Genomic DNA, 17,551 nt, shown 5'->3' on the forward strand with positions numbered 1-17,551 from the left:
ATACTTAAGAACATCCAGCTTGCTTTTTTGAGGCATTTGGATTACAGCAGACAGTTTGGCATCAAGTAACAATAGAATTAAACCATATCTGAGGTGGTATTACTGTTTGATAAGGATTGATGAGGCAGTAATGGTGCAAACTAAATGCTATAGTTAGTTAGACTAAACTGTCATTGCTTTATAACCAGGGATGGAAAAAGTACCAGACTGTTGTAATCAAATAAAAGAAGCCTACAGCTGCTTTAAATTTACTTAAGTAAAAGTAAAAGAACCGGTCTAAAAATTTACTCAAGTAAAACATGTTTAATTCAGAGAAAACAAATATCTAACTGTGATTATTTTGAGTTGTACAGTACAGTATGAACTTCTCTTATTGGCAACATGAGAATACAGATCTCCTACCAGGTTGTTCAGGTTAAGTCACACCTCACTAATAAAGTAAAACAACAGCTGTTTTGGGATGCGATGTCATTCTCTGGTTATTTGCTACTGTGTAATCAACATAGGTGGAAAAAGTACAAGAGAATTGTACTCAAGTAAAAGTACAGTTACTCTGGTTAAAACTCACTTAGGTAGAAGTAAAAGTACTGATTTCAAAATGTACTCCAAAAAGTACAAGTACCCCAAAAAACCTACTTAAGAGTAATTTGAGTGAAAGTGATTAGTTATTTTCCACCCCTGCTTGTAACATATCTCGTACGTTGTTTACCTTGAAATATATTAGCCCCATGTCAATTAGTACTAGTTGTCTTTGCAGGTGTTGAAAAATTGAGAAGTCTTTTGCGAATTCCTTTCAAATTTGTGAAGGCTTTCAAATGTGAATCACCTCATGTTGAAATAATTTGAGCCTCCCACCATAGCCAATACCATGTGATGGCTCTGAAAAGTAAAGTCCAGCTTAAGATCTTTTTGGGAGTTGCTGTCTCAAACATTCAAGTCAAGGCTGGAGATTAAGAAATATTTACCCTGTAATCAGAAAAAAACAAAAGCTTGTTTACCTTCCTTAACTTTGTTCAAATATTGGAAGGATTCTGTATTGAAAACTTAGTCATCCAAAAAAGGGACACAACGAGCAGCATGAAACTTGTGTAGTGGATCAGTGGAATGATGGAACCACATCTTTATTAACTTTTATCTGTACAGAAGAAAAAAAATAACTATCAGTCACCAGATCATGCAAAGCAGTATTGCGTTACAAATTAAAACACGATACAAAACAAACAATATATACTGTACCATAAATATGGAGCCTCAAAAAAATAAATCAGTCAATATTTTACAAAAAATAAACTCCTGAGATAACACATAAATACATACAAATACAATATGTTATAATTCACTTGCAACGCAGTACTGGAAATGGATAAGCAGACAGGTTGATATGCGGTCGTTAAGCGTTGAGATTCTTTTTTCTCTAGTTTATTTTACTCTATGAACTCGAAATGCAGCAACTTAACTGAAAATGATTAGCCAAGGTTCCAGATTTCCCTAATTTCAGCCCAAATAGGATTAATCAGATAAACCAGCAGTTTAACATGCTGTACTAATCCAACACCCAGCTTCTTACTGCACTTAAAAGCAACCTTAAAAGTCACCCCTGAAAGGAACCTTAAAGGGAATGTTAGAATAAGGTATTTAACAGATACACAGATCCTGTATGTATGATCATGTTTATATTCATATTAGGGTGACAGCGCTCAACAGTCATGTCGAGGTGTTATTGCACTACTGTCTCAATGTCTTTTCATGAGAATAATCAACAAATTACAATACTGTTGATAGATCTACACAGAGGTGAAACAAGAGATCACCAGTCACAGCTCCAGACATGAGTCTTTATACTCTTTTAAATGCATTCAAAACTCTGTAGGACTGAGTTATTCACTGCTTAGCATTAGGCTCAACCCTAGTGTGCCCAAAACATAACAGCTGCGATCAGTACAGCGTACTCCATACAGCTGTTCTCATTCAAACTTTTGAGGTAAATGAATGAATTTCGAGTTGTAATCGACTCAAGTCTGCACAGCTAACAAACGTAGCTGCGAATTGAAAACATGTTCACAATAAGGCTACAACATCTAGAGAGAATTAGGCAACGGAGGGAAAACTCAACACTGGTAGAGCTTTCGTTTGCTCCAAAAGTCAAACCGAGCCACTTGGAGGAGCCATGCATAACAGTTAAACACAGATGAACGTACACATATTTCAAACTCCCTCACACAACAATGGTCTTCAAAGCTTGTAGACAAAAAAGGGGGGGGCGGCAAATACGAGCCCAGTACTTTGTAGCTGAGGACCAGAGACACAAAGGCTGGATTAACACAGAAACAATCAAGTAAAGTAGTATATTTTTCTCCACTCACAAACATTTCACCAAAATTGATCCACTGATGGGACGCCATGCCGATGTCATATATCTTATTTTTTTAAATGTGAATCCAGCCACTGAATGAAAGAGTTATGTCACTGACAAAAGTAAATTGAAAAGTGCTTCTTGATTTTTCCTGTGATATTGGCTTATCTCCCTGTATATTTCTATATGTTTCTATTTATATACTGTGTGTATACATATATATTTATATTTATATTATATACTGTATGTACATTCCATCTGAAATCTTAAATACTATACTTTTTTTGTAATTTGGATAGTTTTCCTTAAAGTGTGCTCAGGTAAAAATAAAGTTAGTTATCCTATTCTTTTCTAGGCTATATCAATGACGTAACTCCTTCAGTCTTGTTACTCACACAACATCATTCACTTGAACATCCTACCCAGCAGGCCTCACTGTAACTCACTCAGAGAAGCTGAAAAGGGAGGACAGAGGGACAGGGACGTAGGGAATACAGTACAGTAACACACAAAGTTTAATCTCAGACTGGTTCACATTTAATGTCAAGTCATTACTGGCCAATAGTAAAACAGGTGGCCAGGATCCTTAAGGGGGCTAACTACGGTTCGGCTGTGTCTAGTCAGAGAAAAGGCTGGCGAAGGACTTTCGGAGGTTGCGAATGGTCTCGGCCTTTGCCTCTTCTTGGCCGTCACCTCCAGAGCCTGAGACCCCACGGAAGAAAGAGGAGTCGCTGAAGGCGTTGAAGGCATTGGTCAGGGACTGGGACTTACTAGGAAGGGAAGAGGAGGAAAAGGGAAAGGGGGAGAGCAGGCAAAGAGGGCAGGAACAGAGGATGGGTGGCAGAGAGGAATAAGGGCAAATAAAAAAGGATTATAAGAAGATTAATCGATAAAGTAAGAAGGAAAAGTAAGGAAAAAAGACAAACAGGGTTATGTGTAAGTGGGCAGAAAATTCACATACAATATTTGAACACTGAACTTTGAAAAACATTCCAAATAGAACTACTGCACTTCAATTCCACTATTTATGCAACAGAAACAGTTTATATAGCTTCATGGTAAAACTTGTTTGTAAAACTTGAAATGTAGTTACAAGCAGGTTCAAGAGCATGTGTGTACCAATGTATTTTAATTAGGGATGTGCATGACCAGACATGTAAAGGTTAAACAAGGTCACCCTCGCTATTTCGCAGTAGACATACAACTCTTTTAAACAAACTATCAATATTTTTAGACGTTGGCTCACAATTCTGACCAATTTATGTGTTCCAACTGTAAACACTAGCCATAGACTGTCATAGCCCCTAGTTATGGGCCCTTTCTTCTGGTTCTACTGCCTGAATGTAAACCAGCCCAGTAGAGAAATAACTTATAGGAGTTGTGCCTCTGGTTCAAAAAAAATGTATGTAGGCTGTGTCGGATTAAACTGGCATGTTGACCAGGGCAGTGCGCAGCCACATTCAGATATGAATGTTAACCTTCAAGTGGAAGCAAAGGCTGGTAGTGCTTGCACTGTTAACGTTAGCCATTCTCAGCAAACCAATTTGCCATTAATCCCTAATTTAAATTTCCAATGGAAACACGTGTCATATAACTTTAAACAAACAAATAGTTTAATATTTTATTCTAACTTACAATAAATTTTTACACCAACACACTGACATGGATGCTTCACAGGAGGAGTTAAAGTAAAACAATCAGTATCGCCTGACATAGAGTGTAGTGTGTTGCGATAAACCATGTTTTAAATGGGGAACAAAAACAAACACAGCATAGGCAATGATTTCACCATGTAAGGATCAGCAACACGCTTAAAATGACATTTAAAGAACCAAACATAGAGTTGAGATTTTTGTAATGTAAATTATTGGATTCCAGCTACAATAATGAAAATAATGGATTTGATAATTAGGTAGCAGAGTTTAATCCATTGAAATGCATGTCTTTGCATTATCAACAGCGTGTTGATAATATAGCTCTTACTTCAGCAGAGGATGGGTCTTCTGCTGGGATGCTGGTTGCTCTTCCACAGGGGCCTCAGCCTCCTCAGGGGCTGAGGCTGCTTCAGCCTTGACCGGCTCTGGGTTTTGGGAAGGAGAGGGTGGTTTGGCCAGGGGCTGAGGCTTAGCTGGAGACTGGACATTTGGCGGGGACTGGCTGGCTTTGGCTGGGGACTGAACCTGTTCTGGGACTGGGGCTGAGGGAGTATCTGAGGCCTGAGTGGGTGCTAGGGCTTGGGCAGCAGGTTGGGGTTTAGGTGAAGCTTTGGGAGGAGGCGGGGTCTGCGGCTTTGGCTGAAGCTGCGGCTTTGAATTCCTGCGGACAGGAGGGATGGGCTTTGCAGGAGGTGTTGGTTTAGGGGGAAGCTCTTTTGGTTTGCCAGGAGCTGGAGATGGGGAGCCCTGAGCCTGGGGCTTGGGCTGCTCTGTGGTGGGAGCTGAGACTGGAGGAGAGGCTGGAACTGGAGCCTGGGCAGGGGCTGAGACTGCAGGGGAGCTTGAAGCTGCTGCCGCTGCTGCTGGTTTTGCAGGGGGAGAGCCTGGTGCTGCTGCAGCTGCTGCTGTTTTTGCAGGGGATGTCGGCGAGGCTTTGGCTTGGGCCTGGGGGGAAGCAGAACCTGGGGCTGGCTTTGTAACAGATGGGGCTCTCGTCATTGGAGGAGGCCTCGGCACTGGAGGCTTTGTGACTGAACCGGCCCTCTGGACTGGGCTCGGCTTTTGAGCCTGAGCTGGTTTTTGAGCTGGGCTTGGACCAGGTTTCTGTGCCTGGCCAGGCTTTGGTACTGGTTCAGATGCTCTCTTGGCTGACTCTGATGATTGTTCTACACTCTGTGACTTCATTGGTGCACCTAAAAAGATTGAGATAAAAGTTTTTTAGAATAAAGCTCAATGTCATTACAGCACATACAAGCAAAAGAAGCAAATAAAAGAAAAGAAGAAATAAAGGAAATAAATAAGCATCATTATTTCATAGATGTAGCACCTTTAACTCTTGTGCAGCAGCTAGAAAGGAGGCACCTGTGAAACTAGTCCATGACCAAAGCAGAAGATGGTACAGAAATGAGCTGAACATGCCCGTTCATCTAGGAACCTCTCACATTCATTATATCCTTCAACTCATCCCTCAAGTACAGACTAGGGCCGCGCATTCTCTGAATGTTGAGTACAATTACCAGCAGGGGGCAGCAAATCAACAGTAACAGTAGGTGTGGTTACCAGCCCTGCATGCCAAGTGTTAGTTTATGCACCGCAGCACATGTGACCATAAAATGGAATCAGGAGATGAAAAAAAGGGAAAATAAAGACAAAAAAAGACCAATATGGTACAATATTAAAAAATAATGACATCAAACAACTCAATTAACCTAGGCAGTCAAGCAACCCATGCTGGGCAAAAACAAGTGACTGGGAAGGGATGAGTTTCCAGTGGAATAAAATTAACTTTCCATGGTACAAGATTAAATTTGGGTATGCAAATTATCTGTCAAAGTCTCCACCAAAAAATAACAATTAAGACAGACCTTTTAAAAGAGCCACCTGAATTAAAAAATACATTTTTGGTGTTGATTTGTATTTCTTGACCACTATGAAACCTTAATGAAAACTCATCCCAGACTTTTTCATTCAGGCATTACAGTAGGATATCTAAACTACAACGAGCCTTACGTTGTATCAGAGTTGGTCAAAAAGCATCTCAATGGTAGCTTAGGACTCACAGCACATAAAAACCAAAGAAATGGCCATTTGTATAAAGAAAAAATTATAAGGGGTGGCATATTAAGACTTTGCTTGGATACTAACCTTGAATCACTTAGTTTTTTTTTTAATTAAAGTTGGTTATAAAACATTTAAAAGTTTAGGTTGGGTGACAGCTAATCGTGATGATTACAGCTCATGAATAAAACACTATCTCAAAATATTAGAATATCACAAAAAGAAATTACAAAATTGATTTATAATACAATAATGTTGACCCTTGGGAAAGCTGTGCCCATTTATGCACTTATCATTGGTTGGAGCTCCTTTTACACAAATTACTGAATTTGTATGGTGGTGCAAAGAGCCAATCAGTCTGTGGCACTGTTGGGCTGTTAATTAAGTCCAGGTTGCTCTGAAAGCAGCCTTAACCTCATCTGTGTTGTTGAGTCTGGTGTCTCTCATCTTCCTCTTCACAATAATTTAGAGATTCTCTGTGGGGTTCAGGTCACACCAGTCAGCTGTCCAATCAGACACAGTAATACCAAGGTCGGCAAACCAGTTTCTAGTTGTTTTGGCCTCACTGTGAGCAGATGCCAAGTCCTGCTGGAGAAGGAAATAAGTATCTGCATAATGCTCCTCAGCAGATGCATGAAGGTCTCTAAAATCTCCTGGTAGATGGCTGACAGCATTGACTCTGGACTTGATAAATCACAGTGGACAATCAGCAGCAGATGGCATGGCACCCCAAATCATCACAAAGTGTGGAAACTGAAAACACTGGACTTCAAGCACCTTGGACTCTGTGCCTCTCTGATTTCCTTCAGACTCTGGGACCTTGATTTCCAAATGAAATTCAAAATTCACTTTGATATCTGGAAACAGGACCATTGGACCACAGAGCAACCACAGTACACTTCTTTTTCTCCTTACCCCAGGTGAGACCTTCATAATGTCTGTGGTTCAGGATTCGCTCCAAAACAGCAACACCACACTTGTAGTCCATTTCCTGGAGCCGTCTGTGTGTGGTGGCTTTTGATACACTAACTCCAGCCTGTTAGCTCTTTGTGAAGCTTCCCTTGGTTTTTGAATCTGCTTTGTTTGACAGTCCTCTGAATGCTGAGCTCATCCCTGTTGCTTATGCATCTTTTTTTGCCACACTGTTCCCTTCCAATTGACTTTCCATGAAAAGGCTTGACACAGCACTCCGAAAACAGCCTGTCTTTTCAGCAGTGACCTTCTGTGGCTTACCCTCCTTGTAAAGGGTGCCAATGATTGTCTTCTGGACAATAGTCAAGTCAGCAATCTTCCCCATGATTGCACTTGAGTGAACTGAACCATAGTCAGAGAATAAATGCTCAGGAAACCTTTGAAAATTAGACTTTTACACAATATTTTGAGATAATGATTTTTTTTAGCTGTAAGCTGTAATCATCAACATTAAAACAGAAAAGTCTCAAAAAATATTTTACTTCATATGAGATGAATTCAGAATAAATGGAAATTTAGCTATCTGAAATCATAGGGGGAAATTTTTTCCATGATATTCTTACTTTTAGAGATGAACCTGTGTAAAATTCCATTTTTCAAAACTTCTGTTTAGATTTTAGGAACATAGTCAACTTATAAAAAGGCAAATAGTGGCCTGGATCCAAGCAAATAAGGAATCTTCATGCAAAAAAAATGAAAAAGAGGCATCTTTTCTTTTAAACTTTCCAAGAATCATGTACCCAAGTTTGACAATTTCCAAGATAAACATGTATTGTGTACCGTAAAAAGCCACTTTGCCTTGTCTCGTGTATTACAACACAGAACAATAAAGGTTAATTTACAACAAACAGACATCCCCAAGTAGTTATTCACAGAAATATTCAGACCTTGCAAAGAGGGGTTTCACTGTTGGACTAAAGGGAAAAATCATGAAGCATATTAACTTTACAATGTACAGGAAATCGGTGATATGAACGATTGAAAGCCAAGCATCAATCACTTAGATACAACTTAGCTGATAAGAATTTCCAAAGTTATCATGAACTAAATATTTAGGAAGTGATCTTACTTCATGTATAAAATCACATAAACTGAACAGATCATCCATCTATAAATAGGCTCAAATCTGCCACTGCCCAGTATATGCAAGACTTTCACTGGCAAAGGCAAAGTTTATTAAAGTGCATTTATTGGCTGTCTTTACACCTCAGTGTGGCAAACGTAAAATTACCAATTTCTGTAAACATTCAATAGGTTGGTCTTCCTTAAATAATGACATCTAACACATTATGCAACACGTAGAACCACAGTTGGTCACATCCATGCAAAGACAACGATTCAAGTCAGTAAACAAACATGCAAACAGTAACACAGTAAAACCTCAAAAATATATAGTTAGGTACTCCTCTTTATAAACTATCATACACTGTTTTGTAGGCACATTTAATTTGAACAGTTCAGCCCTGAGCACAAACAGCACAACACTGACACAGATCACAGATGCTGCAGCTGCAGTTTAACTCAACAGGAAACATAAATGCCCTTAGCTGTACATTTGCGTGTTACTTCAAGTGATAAAAGTCAAAAGTTAAATATGGAAAAAGCCTGAAAAGACTTTTTAGCTCAAAGTAAAAAAGTGATTAAAATATCAACACCTTATAAGGCTAAGGCAATGAAACCACTACATTACACTGATGCAATGAAATTAGGCAATCATACCTTCAAGGAACACTTACTGTAACAGATCAGTCAATATCTGCTATAAATCAGCTAATTTGGGATTAACACAACCAGAACTTAAGGACTGATACCCCTCCACATCTGCACAGTAGCTAATAAGCTACATCTTTCTGCTTCTGAGCTTAGATTAGCACACAGAGTAACTAGCTAGGCAGCATCTGAGGCAGAATCCCTCTATCCCTCAAAATAAATAGTAACAACTTGGTTGTTGGGTTTATTCCATTATCTCCTGACTATTTTTTTTGCCCTGATGGCAGTGCTTTTTTGACAGAGAAGTTGTTGCATGTCACACTAAAATTCTTATAAGGTTTGTGAGAGAACTGCTTCAAGATGGTCTGAGTTCCTAGAAATGTTTTGGCCCTATGGTGGCAGCACTTGTATTACAAGAGAGCAGTGTTCAGACAACCTTGAGGTTGAGGACGCTGGCCCGAGGTCCTGTTTGGATCTGCAACTCCTTCCTTCAGGGCAGCACTCTGAGAGAGAGTGAGGGGGCGGGCGAGAGACAGACAAAAAAACAGAAGGGGTGGAGGGGGGTTAAACACTGTTAGGGTGGTTCAGGTAAAACATCTCCAATAAACCGTGAAGTACTAAAATCAAGGAACAGTTACGATGATTAGGTTTCACAGGATTTGCATTTCCTGTCATACAGCCTCTACCTGTTGGGGCTGTACAGTAGTTGCCTTCTGGCCTTGAGGGGAGCGAGCAGGTGAGCGGGAAATACTAGATGACCTGGCAGATAATGCCTGGTTCATCTTAACCAGCACCACCTCTGAGATGAGCTGCCGATCCTCCGCCTGGTGATCGCCAATCAACTGCATAGATGAACCCACAACCTGCGCAAAAACAACAAAGACATGCATTAGAAAAGAGGTGCATTATTATGAAAAGGTTACTAGTCATTGACATGTTTTTGACCCTGTATGGACAACAAAGTCAAGAAGAAAGACAAAGGATGTTAAATCGTATTATGGTCAACAGTTCTATCGTGGCTAAGGCTCTCAGGTGTGCTAAGAGGAGTGTTAGTTGTTGAAGAAACATACAGTATATTGATGATGTTTGTGTCCACTAGGTTTAATTTTGCTTAGGGTTGATTATGGTTAAGCCCTGTTTTGCATCTTTAAACCCCTCAAATCAATAACATTTCAGCTTGCCAACACTACTGTCAAGTCTTGTGGCTTCTATGATGTTTCTGACAAGAAAGAAAATAACTTTTTAAGCTTTACTCAGCTTATACCAGGTCTGTTGATAATGTGTTTTCATAAATAATAGATAGTTGTATCAATAAATACTTGGATTATTAAGGAGTATCAATCAGTATCAATCAAAACAATCAACCCCTGTCTTTAGTTTAGTTGTGTTTCAGTGTGGTTGGTAACTGTTTGTATTGCAAGGCTGTTATGGTGTCCTGTTGTTATAATAGTTATGTCTTACATGTTTGCAACCAATTATGGCATGTGATTTTGGTCCTTTGTGAATTGCTTTTTGTTTGTTGATTCCTCCATCATCACATGAAGACAATCTTATAAAAATATAAATCATGATGAATGGTTAAAACAAGAAAGAATGAAAACAGTCCATCTGCTGGTAAACCGAATCGCCTGTTTTAACTTAAAATGTTTGATTTATCTTCAGTTTTGGCACCCTAAAAGCTATCTAGTTTTCAGCAGTAATTTTAAACCATATACCGTTTATTGAAATCATCATTCAAATATAACACATCATTGTGAAAACCAGAACACTTTGAGAAGTTAGACATTTTCACATATCCTCCCTTCAGGATCCAAATCTATTACAAACCAACAAGCCTTTTTACTCTCACAGTCAGGCAATTTCAAATTGAAAATTGGATGTTTTGAAGTACTGCCTTGAACACCACAGTGACTGGGTGTTGGTGTCATTGTGGCCTCTGTATCATTCCCCTTACCAGCCTTAGACTCTCCCTAAATTTTAAATAACCCACCTCCAGCATGCTTCATCTCTCCCATCATTGTGTTCCTCTAGTTTGTGTGATGTTGCCAGTTGCTTGAGCAACCTGCCTCACGTGTTTACTTTTTATAACCTCAGTTTACTGCTTGTTTCTGCCTATTCATCTATGTTGCCATGTTGGCCTACCCTTTAAGTAATTCTTACCAACTAGCTATTTTCTGTTAGTCTGCCTCAGAAGCACTGGGTTTGTTTGCCTGACTCAGGTGACAGTAAAGTGTAAAAAGCGTGAAGCCTTTCACTGTGCTGTATATCCATCTACATTTTAGTCCAGCTACTCATTCCCAGCCGCCAGAATGTTGACAGAAATAACCTCAGCTGACCCAGCTTTCTCTTTGGATGAGGGGGCTGAGTTGACCTATACCATTGAGTGGCTTTGTACTTACAGCCAAAATGCATCCTGGGAGAAACAGCTCTCTTCAGAGCTCTCAAGCTTGTGTCCTACAAACCCTCTCCATGTTGCTACCCAAGCTGGCATAGATGTTGGCCACTCAACAGCTCAAATGTGGTCCAATTAGTTTCTCCCACTTTTCCTCTGGTTTCTTTGGGGTCCTGTCTGGTCACCTCAACGGCTTCATTTGACTAGTTATTTCTTACTTCCAGTAGGCTAGCCTTCTCTCTTTCTCGTCTCATGCCTCTCTTCCCTTTAGACAAGTCTCTGCCTGCTCTTCCAAAAGCCATCCTGCATGTTAAGTTGACTGCTTTATGCTGTCTTTTGTCATCTGACCACTTAGAGCTCTTTGCACTACATGCCCCTTTTACCTGATTCATTCACATATTCACATAGAAATGGCAGAGGCTGAGTTTGGGGCTGGGGTTAAATATTTTACCCAGTCACACTTCACAAAGACTACAAAGGCACAGCAGATCTACCAATAAGCCAAGCTGCAACTATTTGCTTACTGCCAATCCTGGTCCCATGAAGGATCACATGGGTTTGTATCAACTTTGGAAACCTGGTTCCAGTTGTATTTTCATTGGCTCCAGAGTGTCAGTCTACAGTCATTACACTGCCTAGCACTCTACTGTGTGGGATGCTAATACCCCTGAATCTCCCTTACCATCAGTCCATGAGGGCATCCAGTTCATCTAGTGCGCAATTCTTTCAGACAGATTCTGTTACTTCATTTTTCGATTCCCTTTAAGTCTGATCATTTTTTTTCAATCTTTGACTTAACCAAAAACCTACCGTACTTTCTGTCTGAGCCAGACTCTGTAGCTTATTCTGATCCTGACTCTCCATCCAAACCTGCATGACTGTCATTCTCTCAGCCTAAACCTACCTCTCCGCCATAGACCTGTTTACATTTTGCCTTAACATCCGTGCTGCGTAATCGAATACTAAACTGACTACACTTTGACAAGTGCGTTGACCCTCTGCATTAATGTTTCCAATGGTGACCTGAATCTAAACTCTCTTGCCTATCTGCTATGCAGATTAAAAGCCCTTACTTTATATCCATGGCTCCCAGGCTTTCTGTGGCTTATTAACATCTGTCTAGCCAAGCTGGTCACTTGTTGCCTTGAGTTGAGGAGTCATTTAGTATTGTCTTAAGTACATCTTAATGAAGGATTTCCATTTAGTTTCTGAATACACAGCAAGAATCTTAATACAAGTAAATAGATAGATACCTAGATACATAGGGTCATAGATACCTTTTAAACTGGAACCTGACTCTGTCTTAATCTGGAATTTTCACTGGCCTACGCAACTGCTTGTCTTCGAAACCTTGATCAGTCCAAATTTTGAGCCTTCAACTGAGGCCCTACCTATCCGTCTGATCCTAATCCTGAATCTCTTTATGAACTTGTATCTCTGTATGAGCTCTGACCTGTATCTGTGTATTTTGAAATAGAACAGCCCTGTCTCACTGTCTAGAAAGAAGCCTTTCATTTGAGCCTGTGTATGTCTTATGAAAGGCTATTCTGTTTCCACCTCATTCCACCTTATTTTCCCAGGCCCCACAGTTCTGCCCACCTGAAGACTCTTTCTTATTTCTTCAATGCCAAGGATCTCCTCCTCCCTACAATATGCCCCAGCTCAATGCTGCAACCTTGGGCAATGAGAATGTTTGTCCACCCATGACCTTTCTATTCCATTCAGATTCAAGTCTACGTTATTTTTATGTTATTTTTTATTGCCTCAGGCCAGAATTCTAGTTTGACAGCAGCTACCCGAATGACCAGTGAAATGTTCTCAATCTTTAAATCATCATTTTCTGTGCTACTTCCTTTACGGCTCTGAAAGGTGCCTTTTTACTGCCCTTGTTTTTTTTCCTCAGAAATGAAATGAACAGAGTATTTAGCATTTTTCCATTATGAGATTCTCCAAGGAAAGGTGTTATATCAACAAGACACCAAAACTCACAATTACAGTTTCAACAGATATTAGTTATCTAACTCACAATGTGTTTTAAGGTTGAGTTCAATCAGTTTATTCCCAGCCAGACAATCAAAGGCTCCACCAGTGTAAATTAAGCCAGACAGACTAAATTTAAGACCCCAAGGCCTTATGAATATATGCTGCTCAAATCCCACAGTCTGAAATCAGCGTGGTGGGAGTAATCAAACAAAAGGCAAATATAGTTAAAGTGATAATCTAGCAGCTGTAAATAAGAGCTACTGTTCTATTGCTTAAACCGTCCTATCTGTCAGCTATTTGCTTCTATCAAAGGATCTGTTCTGAGCTTGCCCCTCACCTCAGTTATGTAGTCATTACCATCCTTGCCACATATGGCTTTGACGGCACAAATATCCAGCCCTCCAAAGATCTCCGAGCAGGCGTCAACCCACAGCTTATACCTGTCACAGAGAGAAGATGGATCAAATCTACAAAGAGTCATAATCCGCTTGCTGGAAACACAGTTGGAAAAACTAGCACTTGAAGTAGACCAAGAAGAGTTGCAGGTGTCTGACTTTTTTGTGTGACACCAACTTGAGAATTGAAACTTTCCTGCCTCCAACTCTTTTGCTTAGGTAGGTAAGAAAGTTTTGTTCTTGCACTTTTCTTTTCAATAATATTGACATATGACCCACCTTTACACAGTATGAGTGCAAACAATGCTTTACAGGGCATTTATTCTGACAGCAAACCTGTAAAAGAGTGTCTACAGCTGTAGGCATGGTTGGCTGCAGCTTTTATAAATTCTGTAGCTTCCTTCAGTTGCTGCACCAGCATCTGTAAATAGCTTCACTGACTTATAGTCAGTGACAACTGAATACCAGGGGCAAAACAAACATCAATACTCATTAGCTTGCACAGGTAACTTTTTTAGTGACAGGTTGATAAACAAAACAACTTAAGATCACAAATTTAAGGCTTAGAAACCATGTCCATATTTTCTGTTTTAAATATTATTTTTTGAGCACGTTGCTTTCAATTGGACAAGATAGTGGATAAAGCAGGATGCTGTTAGAATGAGTGGTAAATGGGCAGCTTGGTGAGTAGAGCAGGCACCCATAAGCATATGATATGACACTACATACCATCCAACTTTATACCCCTCTGACAAAAGGTTTTCAGCACAGCAAATTTCTATAATATATATTTTTTTGCCACAATGGCATTTTTATGTTGAACAGTGACTGTGAGCTCCCTGCAATGGCAGGTAAAATACTGGCTCCCAAAACTATACCCTGGTTTTCAATAAACCCAGGTTTTAGCCACAAGCAGATCAGCTAATCTTAGAAATACCTTTTTTCAGTAATCAAACCAAATACAAATTTTTTCTTCTTTTTCTGTGTGAACAAAGGCGTAAACAAATTTTAGCATCACTCTGCTAAAAGTATAATTTGATTCAGCTTAATGATTCTGCTGTGTGAGTACACTGTGACTAACTGTGACATAACACAAGGACAACATGTGCGACACCAGGACAGCCTGAGCGTCACTAATGCTGGAGCGCTGCTCACTTGTCAGTCATGGCTACTTGTTCCAACATGGCAGATCCGGTGTTGCTCTTCCAATTACCAGAAATGGAAGTTCGCCTGGAAAAGAAGAGGAAATTTTTGTGCTAAATTATTGCAGACAGCAGCCTTCATGTAGAAATGATTAACACAGGAAAGAGAAATTTAGACAACCTTGTAGCTGCTGGGGGAGGGATTTTTGTTTTACTGTGATGCTACAACTAGCATGAAGGAAAAATGTCTTGTACTACCTGACTGTCTGATGCATTTTCTTTTAGTCAATTTCATGCTCTGTAATCAGTGCATGTAGTGGTGTTAAAAAGTCAAAGACCACAGTTCACATTGGATTACTCCCACAGCTTCCAGATTGCAGAAGAATCTTGGATATTAGATTGATTTGGTAAGTGGTTGTTGATTGAAGATGTGCCTAATGCCAGCTGGTATCATTACACGTCCATATTGTACAACATACAAATTGAAACACTCCATACAAAAGATAGCACTTCAATTATATGTCCAAACTCAAAAAAGAACAAAAGTTACATGTATGCTTTGTAGTCTGCACCGATTTTCTGGACCCTGATGTCATACTTGGCGTCTACAAATGGCTCTGTAGTGCAGTAGGTCTGAGTGATAGCCACCACGCTGGCAATATCCTGGAAGTCACTCACATTGTCCACTTTGACCTACAGAGGAATAACATGTAAACGCATTAAAGTAAGGCTTGGCTACCCATTTAGAAGTTGAAAAAATAATATTTTCAGTGGTTTTCACAAAAAACATAAATATAGCTTTTAAAGTCATTTCAAACAATTGCAGTGCAAAGTAATACTTCTTTTTATGTACTAGGTCTTTAATGAAGTATCATATAGGATACAGCTCTATTCAGGCACTACACAATGCAACAAAATATCCCCACAGTTGCCAGTGATTTTCAGGAGAAAATGAGGACTGTTGTGGAATAAAACTGATGTGTTGTTAGGAGAAGAGTAAAGGATAAGGAAGAAGTATATGCTGGCAAATTGAGGATTGCATTGTGTAAGTCAGAGAAAGCATAAGGAACATTAGTTGTTTAGAGCAGTCCTCCATGCAGCAGTTTTTGAAGAGAATATGTACTTTTTTTAACTGCCCTGAATCAGGTCAGGCCAATCACAATCATTTATCTATCATAAGGCAGGTTTAAGAGCCTTGGATGCATTTTTGTGAACAATCCAGATTTATCTTGTAGGTGTGAAACATATTGGTGAGGTCATGTTTGTGATATGCTTATACTTCCTTCTATGACAGACAAAAAAAGTTTTTTAGTTCATTCCTTTACATGTTTTGACGGAAAGCTTCCGTCTTTGTCAGAAGTGTCATCTGATGGTAGTGTGACGTGTCCTTATCAGCTGATCTTACGGAGGCGTGATCTGGCAGGACGATCAAGTTTTTATGGATACTTATTGAAAGGAAGAAACAACAATACCTTTCCCATTCCAGAGTGAGCATGTCCAATCTTCACCACCACTGGAAAACTTGGTGTTGTAATCTGAAAAAGAAAAGTAGAATAATTAAAACATTGGTTCAAAGTTCATCTCTATGATGCACTGAGATGAATCCTCAGTGATTTTCCTCTTGTCACCTGGTGGTTTTGGATGAATACTGATGAACAATACAGAATGACGACAGCTTCACTGTCAGCGTATGAACACACAAATGACCCTGAGGTAAAAAAAAATAATAATAATAATAGTTTTTATAATCACAATTGAAGCCACTCTGTGACTCAGATGTCTGTTCAGCATTCATAAAAACACAAATTCAAAATTGAAAATTACATAAATGAAAATCTAAAACAATTAATAGCTGCTTTAACCATTAAAGGTTTGTAGGGAAGTTATAACACTAACGTTATAATAAATGTTGTGTCTTATCATATTTAATATGATGGATGTCTTCACTAACATCTGTATTCACCCATCCAGCATACATAGAGAGGCACTGGCATGGATTTTGAGTCACTTCGTTCAGCTGAAAAATGAAAGTCTAATACTTTGTTTTCTGTCTTTACTTGTTAATCTGGCTCTTTCTATGTACTGATTTACTGCTTTCAATGTCGGACAGATTCAGAAAAAATCTAGAGTCTGCACTAGACTAGACTACCTCTCATATGGTTTCCCACAATACAAAATGCCGGCCAGTCAAAGGTCCAAATATTTGCACAACATGTAGGTAAATCTACCTCTTGCTGCATTTTTAAATTTCACTATTTGCATTTAAAACTATTTTGGTTTCATTGTGGATTCTTCTACTTTCTTAAACTAAGGTTATCCCATGTTATCAACCCGGTCCAACTGGAAAAAAGGAAACTCGGATGGGATGTCACTCCCAGCCCTGTCATCGGACTTCCCGGGTAAATGGAACGCAGCATTAGTTAGATCCAAGATTATGACATGAACTAAATCATGGAAAAAGGAACTTATTATGGATTGAAAAGGAAATAAGAGTACAGTTAATAGGTAAATGTCTGGTGAGTTTTGACTTGATCACTGAGCTGTCTGTGTATCTTTTGAACTGAAATGAGACATTAGGGAGCAGTGGTGTGCTCATGCTGCGTTTCCACCTGGTGGTTGGTTTGATTGAATATGGTTTTGTATGATTCAGTATGCTAAACACCAAAAATAGGTTGCATTGCCAGAGACACCCATACCCTCACTTGGTGGGCAGAGTTGTAAGCCGGATGGCAAGGCTACAGCACCAGCTGGAACACTTTCATGTGCCTCACAGCACCATTCATTTCCCTCTGCACCCTCTCCTAACTGACAAACACCAGGAAGGTCTGCAACTCCATTTAGAGACAGATAGGTGAGCTTGGCACCAGAAGGATACCAAAAAAATATGACAG

General features: G+C 39.6%; 1 protein-coding gene across 1 annotated transcript in view; it reads right to left on the bottom strand.

Moving 5' to 3' along the window:
• Window positions 1-1,078: 1,078 nt before the first annotated feature.
• syn2b (synapsin IIb) overlaps window positions 1,079-17,551 on the bottom strand; it is a 142,876-nt gene continuing 126,403 nt past the window's right edge. The window contains exons 6-13 of the mRNA XM_041782706.1: window positions 16,133-16,195; window positions 15,211-15,353; window positions 14,674-14,748; window positions 13,461-13,563; window positions 9,435-9,611; window positions 9,185-9,251; window positions 4,337-5,201; window positions 1,079-3,123 (exon numbers count right to left, since the gene is read on the bottom strand). Of these exons, the coding sequence (XP_041638640.1) occupies window positions 2,970-3,123; window positions 4,337-5,201; window positions 9,185-9,251; window positions 9,435-9,611; window positions 13,461-13,563; window positions 14,674-14,748; window positions 15,211-15,353; window positions 16,133-16,195 (1,647 nt within the window). The 3' untranslated portion in view covers window positions 1,079-2,969. The remainder of the gene's footprint in view (window positions 3,124-4,336; window positions 5,202-9,184; window positions 9,252-9,434; window positions 9,612-13,460; window positions 13,564-14,673; window positions 14,749-15,210; window positions 15,354-16,132; window positions 16,196-17,551) is intronic.

This window comes from Cheilinus undulatus, linkage group 3 (genome assembly GCF_018320785.1).
Source record: "Cheilinus undulatus linkage group 3, ASM1832078v1, whole genome shotgun sequence".
NCBI classification, from domain to species: Eukaryota; Metazoa; Chordata; class Actinopteri; order Labriformes; family Labridae; genus Cheilinus; species Cheilinus undulatus.